We start from the raw sequence: 13,277 nt of genomic DNA, 5'->3' as shown, positions 1-13,277 counted from the left end.
ACCATTTTATAGGGAATTCATGGGGAGTTCAGGGTGGAAGAGACAAAAATCTCAGAAGGGAGATGGTAATTTCATAAATGGAGAACCAAGAGGCCCTAGGTGGCCTGAAAGATATTCATGAACTACATATTAGGCTGACTCCAGCCGGCCCAGCCCTCTGACTATTTAAGGACTGAGCAGGGACAGAAAGCCCAGCTGCTCTGCGCCTGTCCACCCAGCAACCCCTGACCTCCACCTCTCAGCCATGAACCGCCAGTTAAACCTCTACCCTGGTGGGGAGCGCCTGGCCTTCAGCGGCTGCTCTGCCATCATCTCCAGTCGGGTCAGCAGCAGCACTGCCTCATTCCGGGCCAGCGGCATCAAGGGCATGGCCACCTTCGGCAGCAGAAGCCTCTTCAACTGTGGGGGCGGCAGGCGCCCGGCCCTGAGCTCCGCGGCCGGGAGGGGTGGCTCCGCACTGGGTTCCTGCGCGGCCACGGGTGGTGGCCGCCGGGGAGGCTTCGTGGGCACCGTCTTCGGCAGCGCGGGGCTGGGGCCCGCGTGTCCATCCGTGTGCCCTCCGGGCGGCATCCCTCAGGTCACCGTCAACAAAAGCCTCCTGTCCCCCCTCAACGTGGAGCTGGACCCAGAGATCCAGAAAGTGCGCGCCCAGGAGCGGGAGCAGATCAAGGCTCTGAACAACAAGTTCGCCTCCTTCATTGACAAGGTTGGTGCTGGAGCGTCTACCGGTCCGTGCCTTGATGACCAGTGTACATGCGGGTCTCACTCTGCCCCTGCCACTGGCGTGGGAACTTGGGCAAGTTAGTTATGCTCTCTGAACTTCCCTTGCCTCTTGTGTAAAATGGGCACAAGAGTAGCTCTAACCCATAAGGTTATAATGAGGATGAACTGGATGTTTCTGAGGTGCTTAAAACAGTGTCTGGCATACCTTCACCCCACCTCCCCCTTAAAGGGGAGCTTCATTCCTTCCTTGCAGGAAAAGACTCAGGAAAGGGAGGATGGTGTCAGGGGCAGGAGATGCATAATGGGCCCCCTGAGGGCTCTCACTACCAAACAGAGAGATGGGTTTGCAGTTCCAGGACAGGGGGTGTCCCAGGACAGGATGGCTGGTGGGTGAGAAAGACCTGGAAGGTGGGAAGTGGGATAAGGATGTAAACTAGGAAGGTTTTTGGAGGAGTTGAGAGGAAAGGGCTAGAACAGTGAAGGTGCTGAGGGGAGGAGATTTGGAAGGAGGGCATGTCAAATTATGTGTGTGTATGTTGTGTAGGTGTGTGTATGTCCAGAAATTGGGGCAACAGAGAAGATGGCTCTGGAGTCATAGGCAGTGATCCCGCTGAATGGGAGGAGACAAAGAATGGGCTTCTCTCGTCTCCACCTGGAAAGATCTAGACCATGAGGGATATGATACTAATAATAGCTGACACTCCTCAGTGCCTGGTGCTGACCCAAGTGGTTCTCATTTATCAACCCGTGATTCAGTGATCACTCTATCTTGCAGAAGCTCAAATTAAGATAGAGGGAAGCTAAGAAATGTGCCCGGGTAATAGAAGAGGCAGCGACAGTAGCCTATGTCCCTCCCAACTGTACTTGGGAAGAGGAAGTGATGTATTGGAGGACAGAGGGCAGTGGAAGAAATAACTAAAGAGATTGGTAAGAAGAGGAATGTTGGCATAGCAGAGGCCTGACGTTATTCAGTACAAAAATGAGAAACCTTCCATCAAGTATGAATAGATTTGTAAAGATGTGATTGTTGTTCAGTTGCTCAGTTGTGTCGGACTCTTTGCGACCCCATGGACTGCAGCACACCAGGCTTCCCTGTCCTTCACTATCTCCCAGAGTTTGCTCAAACTCATGTCCATTGAGTCAGTGATGCTATCTAACCATCTCATCTTCTGTCATCCCCTTCTCCTGTCCTCAATCTTTCCCAGCATCAGGATCTTTTCCAATAAGTTGGTTCTTTGCAACAGGTGGCCAAAATATTTGAACTTCAGCATCAGTTCTTTCAATGAATCTTCAGGGTTGATTTCCTTTAGGATTGACTGATTTGATTTCCTTGCTGTCCAAGGGACTGTCAAGAGTCTTTTCCAAAAAAAAAAAAAAAGTCTTTTCCAACACCACAATTTGAAAGCATCAATTCTTTGGCATTCAGTCTTCTTTATGGTCCAGCTCTCACATCTGTACATGGCTATTGGAAGAAGCATAGCTTTGACTATACATACCTTTGTTGGCAAAGTGATGTCTCTGCTTTTTAATGTGCTGTCTAGGTTTGTCATAGCTTTTCTTCCAAAGAGCAAGCGTCTTAATTTTGTGGCTGCAGTCACTGTCTGCAGTGGTTTTGGAGTCCAAGAAAATAAAATCTGTCACTGCTTCCATTCCCCTCCACCCCATCTATTTGCCATGAAGTGATGGAACCGGATGCTATGATCTTACTTTTTTGAATGTTGAGTTTAAAGATGCGACAATCTGCTTCCAAAACCAATGAAAGAAACAAACCAGGAGCAATTTAGACTGCATATAAGAAAGAACATGCAAATTACCAGAGTGACTTTCCAGTGCCATTCCCCAGTCACTATTTCTTCCTGCTTCTCATTTCCCTTCACTCCAAAAACACCAGCATTTATAGCAAAAGATGCTGCCTTAACCACATGGTAAGTCATGGTGGCAGATGATAGACAGCATTGCTTACACCCACTTCCTGATTTCATTTAAAACTGAATCCTGTTTCTTGTCTTAGAGACAAGATGGGCGTGTCCCTCTGGCTGAATCCACTCTCTGAGGAAACTTGCTCTTTCCTGACTCCCACTGCAGGATGATACCTTCTGATTTCTGGGGCCCTGTCCTCACTCTTGAGAGGCAAGAACACTTGGGGGGGATTTGGGGGCTATGACCACCTTTGGTTTCCAGGTGAGGTTCCTGGAGCAGCAGAACCAGGTGCTGGGGACCAAGTGGGAGCTGCTGCAGCAGCTGGACCTGAACAACTGTAAGAACAACCTGGAGCCCATCCTCGAGGGCTACACCAGCAACCTGCGGAAGCAGCTGGAGACGCTGTCGGGGGACCGGGTGAGGCTGGACTCGGAGCTGAGGAGCATGCGTGATGTGGTAGAGGAATACAAGAAGAGGTGAGTGGAGAGGTGGATTAACACCGCTCGAAGGTCTTGATTGTAGATGAGGTTGTGATTTGGAGCCAGCAATTTTGTCTTCTTGAATCCTGTGCTGATATCATTACTACTCTTTCTTGTAAGGGAGGGAGAGAGATCTAGACAGGATGAAATGGAGGAAGAGAAAAGATCTACCCAAAATGGTGCTCCAAATTGCCCAGGAGATGATGTGCTCATTTTAAACATTGGAAATGGAAGAATGTGGGGTGGAGGGGGAGAGAATTGTCTCAAAACCAGATGAACAACCCAAATGGCTTTGTAGCTCCTCCTGAGTGAGGTTTTCTATAGGAGTTTCCAGGACTCCTATAGAAGGAGACATCCTTCCAATCTCAGAACACATCTTAAAGCTAAGCAAAAATGAGTTTTTAAGAGTTTTTTTTTTTTTTTTTTTTTTTTATGGTGAGGCATCTCCATGCTGCTGAATCCCACTATTAAAGAGAACAGTTGAGAGTGTGCTTGGATGGGAGATGGTTTCTCCTTCTAAGTTCAACCTATGAGGAGAGAGAGTGATGCCCCATGCCTGGTGTGATCTGATATTTTGGTGTTTTGCTTCCAGGTGTTAGGATTTTTGGGGATAAGTGATTTCTTCCACAAGGTGGTGAAGATGGTTGGAACTGGGCTTTTTTTCTTGGTTCACTTGTGATCTGCCCATCCATCTCTACTGAAGTCCCCCTGAAGTGGAACTCTGGCCTGAGCTCTGTATGGAGCCCCTGAAGGTGGCGGTGATGTAGTCCTGGCCTTCTGAAAGCACACAGATTGTGGGGACAGGCTTAAAGAACACCTCCAGAGAGCCCCCTCTTTAAATATGTGAACATGCTCAAATACAGTTTCCAAAATTTTGGTTCATTTAATTTATAGAGGGCATCTACCATCTAGCTTAATTGGAAATCTAGCTTTCGTTGTCAAACCAGAGAAATAAGAGTTGCTTTCTATCAGAAGAAGTGTGGCTTCATATCTAAAATCGAATCAAAATATAAACATTCACTGAGGACTATTTTAAAATCCACTCAGCAACAAACTAAGGGTGACATCTTGTACGGTAGGTTATTGAAAACATTAAAGATGAAAAGAATGCAGATTTAACATAATTAATACATCTATATTCTAAAACAAGATAAATCCATGTGTACTTTGTCATGGTTTAACTTTTAATTATACATTTTAATCTGTTTTTAAAAGTTATATGTTATTTATTAAGTCCATAGTAATGTAAAATGCAGTTTTTCTTTATAAACGTTGTATGTGTATATTGAAGTCTGATATTCAATTTTTAGAAGTAAATGATGAGAAGTTATTTATAATACAGGAATGTCATCAATTCTGGTAGCCCTCATCATCAAACTCTCCCAATGTATTTTATGAAGTAGAAAGATATAAGGTGCTAAAAGCTAATTGGTCTTCAATTAGCATATACTTTTATTTTTGTTAATAGGATGGATATAATGTGATAACATGTAAGATAATATGAGATAAAATTGCGATGGAAACAAGTATTTCATAGTATAACTTGATAGAAAGGAGTTTTTCAATTATCTTTTGAATAAAACACATAGAATCTGAGATAAATCATATAAGCTATTTCCTGTGTTTTACCCAGTGCAACTAGAAAAATCTGGCAGTCTCAGAAAATGCTCCACTGTTTAAATACTTTAAATAGCCCACTTCACTAACCTGTACTACTTCAGCCTTCCAACACAACTTAATTTTCTTGGCAGCCAGTGCCATGGCTTAGGAAGTAAAAAGCTGAAAAGAACTGCTCAAGTTAACGTGTATGAAAAATAGCCCTTTTGGGGGCACAGATCATTTCTTTCCAATGCTCTGTTTTGTTTGCTCTTGCAAATATCCTGTATTATGTTCTTTAAAGAATCTTTTTATCCTTTTTAAACAAAAGGTCGCATGGATAGGAGGCAAGGCAAGAGGGGAAGAGGGAATGTGAGACCCCAGCCCCACACTCCTTCCCCACCTACCCCTTTTCTGCTTATATATTTATACTCTATCTACAAGCCCCTGGGGGAAGATGACATGTTCTTTGATAATAGTAAGGGATGGAATAGTGAGATCTTTAAGTGAAATGATCGGTGCTCTTGACCCTCCAAGCTACAATATGTGTGATGAGAATATCTCACCCCCATCCAAACACCCTATTTCCAAGACCTTGCTTCACCTGTGTAAGAAACAGGCATAACTTACAGAGTGAAGGTGGGAATAGCATTTTTTTTTGGTGCCTGGGAGGTTTCTCCCCTGGCTAGGGCTCATACCAAGGTGCCAGCTGGTGGTGAGGGGGTGACTTTCGGCTGTCACGAGGAAGGTGGGACAGCAGAACGTGCATGATGTCTCCATCACAGATGCATTCCCAAGTAGATACATTTTAGGGTAGCCTGACCATGAGCGTAGGAGCTGCACATTGTTTCCTTTAAAGCTGTCCTTGTCACACCCGCTTTGAGAAGGCTCTCCGTGCCCTGGGGGAACGTACAGTGCAGGTTGTGGGTCACTGCCTTGCAGCTTTTGGCACAGAGGCGATTGCTCACTGCTCAGTGAGCATTTGCAGAATGGAACTGTCCCACTGGTGACGCTCCTTTCTCTTGCCCCACGCAGGTACGAGGTGGAGATTAACAGACGCACAGCTGCTGAGAATGAGTTTGTGATGCTCAAGAAGGTAAGAGGCGGGTGGGGAGGGCGGGAAGAAGCCGGGGGGCTCCCTAGGCGCCTGGCATGAGGATGTTTGTAGGATGAGGAAAGGCCCTTAGGGGTCACTTAGTCTCTAGCAGAGATGGCTAGGATTCTAATGTCCCACTCATCTCTTCAAGCCCCTTGCCCGGGCAGTGTGCTGCTTCCAGAAGCTTTCAACTTTAGATCCAGGTGCAGCCGTGGCCTTGCACAGGGATCGGGCCCTCCCTGTGAAGCATGGCGGAAGGGGACAGAGCAGGGAATCTGGGGCTCCTTGTGGCAGGAGGGAGGGCAGGGGGAGAGACAGGTCCCTCTCTGTGTTCCCCAGGACGTGGATGCTGCCTACATGAACAAGGTCGAGCTCCAGGCCAAGGTGGACTCCTTGACAGATGAGATCAAGTTCTTGAAGTGCCTCTATGAAGGGGTAAGGACCCTGCTGAGCTCTCTGGTGTGGTCTGTTCCTCTTGCAAGTGGTTTCTGGCCCTTGGCCTGGATGGTCACATGACCAAAGGTTGGCAGAGAGGCCTTTTGACCTCTGTACTGACCCACATTGTCAGTACAGCTGCCATTTGCTGAGGCCCTACTATGTGCTGAGCAGTGGGGGTAGGCTTTGAGGAGACCGTGATGGAGGAGAAATGATTCCTGTCCTCTAGGAATCCATAGTCCGGTAGGGAAAACAGCATGTAAATGAGCTTTGGGAGAGCAGCGGAATGGTGAATTCTGCCTGAGGTGTCAGTGAAAGTTCCAGGAGAAAGGTGAGCAAGATTCCCGTGGGTGCAGGGAAGGGCATGGACTCCAGCCTTCTGAAGGAGCAGAATGAGGGGAGACCTGGAGCTGGAGTTGTGCTAAAGTATGAGGGGCCCAGAGTAGTGGGGGTTCATTGGTGACTCTAGAGGACTGAGTGCCACATAAGGAGTTCAGACTGATCCATGGTGGCTGTTGGGACAGAGAGGGTGGGTAGGGTGGGAGGAGTCCTGCGTGTGTGATGGAGAGGGCAGTCCCATGCTGGGTGGAAAGCTCCATGTTTTCATCTCACACCCACAGGCCTGAGCACTGCAGGCCTCTGCTGAAGGCAGAGCTCATGTGCCGAGGAGGGGCAGGAAGGGGAAGCAGGGGATTTGCTGGAGAGGATCAAGAAAAGGGACCCCCCCCCCTTGGGAAACCTTTAACTGAGTCCCCTCCCCTAACTGTCCTCCAGGAGATTGCTCAGCTCCAGTCCCACATCAGTGACACATCCGTCATCCTGTCCATGGACAACAACCGCGACCTAGACCTGGACAGCATCATCGCCCAGGTCCGCGCCCAGTACGAGGAGATCGCCCTGAAGAGCAAGGCCGAGGCCGAGGCGCTGTACCAGACCAAGGTGAGCTGAGGCCCAGAGACCACACTACCACCCTGGCATCATGCGTGCACGTGTGTACTTGTGTGTGCATGCACGTGTGTTGGGGCTGGGCAGAGACTTCCTGCTTCTTGGAGTTGGGCCTTGTGGAAGTGCCTTCCTGTGGTCCAGAGAGATCCACCACAGTCTTGGCAGGTGTTAGGGGTCGTGTGTGGGCTTAGCCCTTCCCCAGCCAAGGCCCTTGCTGACAGCTGAGGCCACCTCAGTCACAGCTTCAATGAGATTCTGACGCCGTTTCTGTGGACAATCCACTATCTCAGCTTTCCTTCTGTTTCCAACTTTGTCAAAACGAGGACAGGAAATTCAGACTCCATCAGGGCTCTCATGTTTGAGAAACCGAGGATCCTGTTGAGCTGGGGCTGGGCCTTCCTATTCAGAAGGAAAGGGTTGTCTTTCTCCCCCTCCCTCTCCCCTCCTCCTCTTGTGCCTGTGCTGCTTAGATAAAGAGAACGGTGCCCCATCACTCTCCCTCTCCTCCAACACCCTAAGGGCTGAATTCTCAACTGTCCTGTGCTCTTCATCTCTTGTTCCCCAATCTCAGATCCAGGAGCTGCAAGCCACAGCGGGCCAGCACGGGGATGACCTCAAACTCACCAAGGCTGAGATCTCAGATCTCAACCGGATGATCCAGAGGATCCGCTCAGAGATTGGGAACGTGAAGAAGCAGGTGGGTTCTATGAAAGGAGTCAGCTGACAGCACTCATTGGTTTGAGACCAATTATGGTTTGGTACAGTCAGTATGAGAGCAGTTGTACCAGACTATACAAATGAGAAGAGCATCCTGCCCTTCCCAGCACGGTGAGGATCTTGCACCAATCTGTATGAGGCTCATTATTTAAAAGGGTAAAACACGGTCTCTCAGGAGAGAACAGTAGGAATCCATATGGAAAAATGTAGCATCCTTTGTTGGGCATCACACTCCCTAAGTGCTGCAGGGCTTCCAAGGGGCTCTGGATGAATGGGGACCCGAGTGAGGCTTCCTGTAGGAGGTGGATTACCTTGGGATGGAAGGCAGAAAGGAGAGGAAAGGGGGTCTGGTGAAGGAACCCACAGGAGCAGTGGATGTGAGGTGGGCATGTGTGCTAGAAGGAAAGACACCCACCCTGAGCAGAAGGTCCATGATGGGTGGGTGGCAGGGAGCAGGACACCCTAGGTAGGAATGGGTGGATTATGGGCAGTCTTCAAAGAGGGCAGTGGACCTTAGACCCAGTGCAATTGGTGAAAGGGTTTGGAAATTTCCCAGGATGAGTCTGTGCCAGAGGAAGGAGAGCCAGCAGTGCATTTTAGAAGTGGAGAAGGAAGACCGCCATCGCACCTTGACCCACACACACCCCCAACACTAGTCTTGGCACAGGGCTCTGCTCAGGTTTGCCCTTTCCTGTGGCTGTCTGTGGGGGGCACTACACTGAACGCAGCCCATAGGAACACAATACAGGGCCACGCTTGTGATTCCAAAGCAAGCAAACTCATGAATCTCCCAAAGTTTGTGGAGTTTGGTGCAAGGATTTAAGGTCTCAGCTTCCTGGACAAGTCAAGTTCCCTATCTCCTTCCCTCCTCTGTCTTGCTTGTGCACGTACATATGTGCACACACACACACACCCCTCCTCCAGCAGTGGAAAGAAGAGAGATAGACTAATTAAGAACCTATGATGTTTGTATTTAATCAAATTCTGCATAAATGAAAGAAAAACACAAGGTGTTTGAAGCTACCTTTGATACCCAATTACTCTATTTATCTGATAAAATGCTCTGTGTACCTGTTTAGGCAAACTTATTACCAGAAAGTGACATTTGTGATGAAAAGGCCACCGTGCTTTGGAGGTCAGGGGAGATGTCCTCCTCGGGGAGCCAGTGGAGGTCACTGTTGATGCTTGGTCCCCAAGATGGCTCCTCTTGAGGGTTCTCAGCCAAGGTGCTTTCCTGCCTTTTGACCTCTCCACCAAAGAAGCCCACATTTAAACATGCAGACTCTGCATCCAGTGGCTCCAGAATGCAGCTGCTAATTGTTTCAAAGGAACCAACATTTCAGGTCCTCCTTTCAACTCATGCCACATTCACAAGACCCAAGCTTCTGGAGTCCCCCAGGTTCACCTGCAGGATCTCGGTCAGTGAGAAAGAACAGAGGATAGTTTGGTGGAATTTGAGTTGTAGAGTTTATTGCATCCTCCCAAATAATCAGGTCTCCACAGTCCTGAGGATGGTGGTGCTTTTCCCTGGTTCAGTAGCTGGGTCCTAGGTTCTTCTGCTGAGGCTGTGAACACTCACCCGAAACACAGTGGATGCTTGTACTGCTGGGGGCCTGCCTGGCTGAGGAGGATAGCGCCACCTGGACAGCAGTGAAAAATTCCATTTGGCCTCAGGACCAGCTGCTGTCCTTGGGGTGAAGCAACTTTGACTCCAGAAGAAGGGGACAGATCCTTAGATCCCACCAAAGCCTAACCCAGGGACTGGCAAACACGCTCATGACTGAAAGGCCCAAGACACCCCCTCCATCTGCCCAGCTTCCCCTGGATGCAGCGCTGAGGCCCACCTGCAGTTTGCTTCTGCAGGTAACACCTAAAAGTGAAGTTTGTGAACTAGTAACACCTGTTAGTTATGCAAAAGTATTATTGGAAGCTGTTGCCTTATAGCATGAGTCTCTGCAATTTGGGAGGCCAGATCCTCTGTGGGATAGGTTTATTGGATAGACATTTTATTAATAGGAACTTGATTGGTCCCTATTTTTTTCACTATTTACAGTATCTCCCAAGATATCTTTTACACTATGGGGTAGAATTAAGGCCAGTGACCCAGAGACTTTTTAGGGTTGGTAGACTTTTTAAGGTTGGCAGAACAGCCGATGTTATACACTAGGAGGGAGACGATGGAGCCATGTGCCCATCTGGCCACTTTCTCAATCAATACCTTTCCCCTCCTCTCTCCCAAGATAAGGGCACTCCACCTTTACATGCCATGGCATGAGCTGGACTGAACTGTGCCTGGAGTTGGGGGGAAGGACAGATTCTAGACATCACCTCTAGTGATGTTCACAAAATGGGAAAACCAGAATGACCTCAAAGCATTTACCATCAATCAGGATCAAAAGAAGGGAGGTCTTCTGAGCAGGATCTCAGAGCTATGTTCTGACCCAAAGCACTGAATCCATTTGGCCCTCAGTGCTCCAATCTGGAGATGGCCATCGCCGATGCTGAGCAGCGGGGCGACTGTGCCCTGAAGGACGCCCGGGCCAAGCTGGATGAGCTGGATGCCGCCCTTCTCCAGGCCAAGGAGGAACTGGCCAGGATGATGCGTGAGTACCAGGAGCTGATGAGCACCAAGCTGGCCCTGGACATGGAGATCGCCACCTACCGCAAGCTGCTGGAGGGCGAGGAGTGCAGGTGAGGGGGAGGATGTCTTTTGTTTGGAGCATTATCTCTGTGCTTTAGTAGGAAGGTAGAGGGCAAACAGTTTGGTTTTGTTCAGGTCCTACTGAGGTGAAACTCTATTAAAATGGTTTTGACATGGTGCGGTAGGAAAGACCAGAGTTAGACAGCAGGAAGGACAGGACTGTAAACATCCCAAACAGGTGGCACAGGAGGAATCGAAGACATTGAGAAATAGAGCATCCCTGGCCCTTCATGATTCATTCTTGAGGCTAGTGGGAGGGGCAAGACAGTCTCCAAAAGTCACCCAGGTTCAAGGTTGCTCTGGCAAAGCCTGAGGCCCAGTGAGGATGTGAGCTCACTCCTCTTAATTGTCTCAGACCAAAGGCATAACTATTTGGAAGCAGGAGCACAATTATCCCACACATCAGATAATCCCAAAGCCACTTTGATGGGGAGGCTGACTCCCTGCAGCAGACTTTTCATCTTAGTTCTCTGTTTCTTGAGAGGTCCCACTCGGGTGTTTGGGAAGAAAGAAGGCTGGGCTGGAGTGGAAGGCATGTCTGAGAGGAGAGGCTGATTCACAGAGGGATCCTCCTGGATCAAAGAGGTTTAGGGAGGTTTATCTGATTTTTTCTCTCCCTCTGCAGGATGTCTGGTGAATATCCAAATTCCGTGAGCATCTGTGAGTATCTGCAGTACCTAGCTCTGCCCTTGGTCACCTACCAGAAGTCAAAGCCCCTCTATTTTCATGACACCAAAGAAAAGTTAGAATAACAATAACAGAGTGGGTTAAGGGGAGACTTAGGGGCACAAAGAGGGAGCTGGATTTAGTAATGAAGGAGAAAAACAGTATTGTGAAATACTATTTTAATACAGGTTATACAAAAGTATAACTTGTAGAGAGATCAAATGATATCCAACAGTGAATGATGCTTAATGACTACATTCCATTTCTTTGAGGCCAGTCCATAAGAGAGGTACTGGACTGAAGTAAGAAGGAATGAGAGGAGCCTGACTGGCTGAATGATGAAAAAAGCAGAAATAACCTCCAGCAGGTTTAAAAGCTAGAGAGAACGCAGGGTTCTAGTGTAGGGTACTCCCAGCAGCTGCTGTCTTTAGCAGAAGCATCAGAAGGCCTCCTTGAAGTGCCTTTCTTCATCTGGTCCTATCCAGACAGAAATTCACTGATAAAATCTGCTAGTGCTTACAGTCTGACATTGATAGATCAACATAGACTAATTAGGAAAAGATCAAATACATGGGGTCAAGTACATGAAAAATGACCAGTGCTGATGAAAATCTCTTAATAAACTAAAAATAGACAATGGAGAATGTGTCTCCATCTGAAGCCACCCAAGGGGAGAGAACTAAGGGAATGATCAGGATGTCCCAGGAGGCTGAATGAACTGGGCCTTTTCTTGCTGATTGCAGCTGTCATCAGCAACACCAGCACCGGGGCAGGAGGCACTGGCTTCAGCATGGGCTTCGGTGCCTTGAGCAGCTACAGCTATAAATCCTCAGCGGTGGATGTCAAAACCAAAGGCAGCTGTGGAGGCAGCGAGCTTAAGGATGCTCCTGCCAAAACCTCAGGCAGTAGCTGTGCAACCAAAAAGGCCTCGAGATGAAGGGTGGATGAAGGCTGGCTCATGAGCAGAAAGCTGCAAACCTCACCCATCTCACCATGTCCTCATCTCCTCTTCTGGGTCCCCTTCCCAAGTCAAGAAGTGCTTCCTCCATAACCACAGCCTTGGTCCCATCCCTGCTCCTTGTTCCCAGTGGGGTGATGCTCTGATGCAGGGCGTCCAGCCACGGGCTCTCTCAGTGTCCTCCTTGGGCACCTTTCTCTGGGTCACTGCCTTGTATGCAGAGATTACACACATCCCCAGGATGCTTCTCTGTGACCAGAGGCAAGCCCCTCTGTCCTTGTACCTTTCTGGGTCTTCACAGTCAAGGGGTTCTCATTGTCCTCTGATTGGGGTCATGCCCACTTCTCTGCTTCTCTGCAATAAATGGTCAATAGCATCTGATTCTCAGTGTTGAATCTGTTGCCCGGCATACTGACATCTGAGTTGCCCCATCCAACTTCTCTTGGTCCAGCTCCTGCTTCCCTCTGGGTCCCTGGTCTGATATGGATCTTTGCCATCTGGTCCTGGCCAGGCAGGCATTGGTTGAGAGTTGCTCTTTGTACACAGCAGAGATTTGTTACAGATTTGCCTCTGGGCAGGCTTGGGTCTTCCTGGGCACCTGGGCACTTACTCCTGGTAGGCCACACAATGGCCCTGTGAGATGGGAACAGTTGCCCCCCGTACAAAGACGCTCAGGCTGCTGTGATCAAGGAGCTGAGTCACCCCAGGACTCTCAGGTGTCTGAGTTTCAGCGCAGCTTCCTGCTCCGCCTCTCAAAAGCTCCCACAGTGTCCCTACAACTGTCTCTTGTTGTCAGAGAGTCATTCCTTCTTCTTTCTTTCCTCCTCAGTCTCTTGCCAACCCACCTCCTATCTTGCTCTCCCACACCAGCCTTGCTTTCCTCTTCTTCCGGCTGATTCTTTTCCATCCTCAAGTTTGAGGCCAGCATGCCCACCTGCCTGTGTATGCCTCTGTGTCTACTGGGTCCATGTAGCAGTGGCTCACGAGCTTTGGTGAGTCTGGCATCATCAGGCACAGGGAATGCAGGAGTCAGCAAACCAG

At 48.8% G+C, this 13,277-nt stretch overlaps 1 protein-coding gene across 2 annotated transcripts; it reads left to right on the top strand.

Annotated features, from left to right (window-relative positions):
* Nucleotides 1-244: 244 nt before the first annotated feature.
* LOC113893179 (keratin, type II cytoskeletal 72) lies at nt 245-12,617 on the top strand. Of its 2 annotated transcripts, XM_027542955.1 has the most exons (9): nt 245-706; nt 2,905-3,119; nt 5,754-5,814; nt 6,154-6,249; nt 7,024-7,188; nt 7,766-7,891; nt 10,382-10,602; nt 11,238-11,272; nt 12,022-12,617. In XM_027542955.1, the coding sequence occupies exons 1-9, from the start codon at nt 245-247 to the stop codon at nt 12,213-12,215; spliced, it is 1,575 nt and encodes a 524-aa protein (XP_027398756.1). In that variant the 3' UTR covers nt 12,216-12,617. The 2 variants fall into 2 exon arrangements, with proteins under 2 accessions (XP_027398756.1, XP_027398757.1); XM_027542956.1 differs by lacking the exon at nt 7,766-7,891.
* Nucleotides 12,618-13,277: the final 660 nt, after the last annotated feature.

This window comes from Bos indicus x Bos taurus, chromosome 5 (assembly GCF_003369695.1).
Source record: "Bos indicus x Bos taurus breed Angus x Brahman F1 hybrid chromosome 5, Bos_hybrid_MaternalHap_v2.0, whole genome shotgun sequence".
NCBI lineage: Eukaryota > Metazoa > Chordata > Mammalia > Artiodactyla > Bovidae > Bos > Bos indicus x Bos taurus.
This window is presented reverse-complemented; position numbering and strand designations above follow the sequence as displayed.

Excerpts from the sequence above, each read along its gene's own strand:
- LOC113893179 (XM_027542955.1), top strand. The coding sequence starts at position 245 with ATGAACCGCCAGTTAAACCTCTACCCTGGTGGGGAGCGCCTGGCCTTC. Across the intron at positions 707-2,904 it reads TCGCCTCCTTCATTGACAAG|GTGAGGTTCCTGGAGCAGCA; the intron begins GTTGGTGCTGGA and ends TTTGGTTTCCAG. Across the intron at positions 7,189-7,765 it reads AGGCGCTGTACCAGACCAAG|ATCCAGGAGCTGCAAGCCAC; the intron begins GTGAGCTGAGGC and ends CCCCAATCTCAG.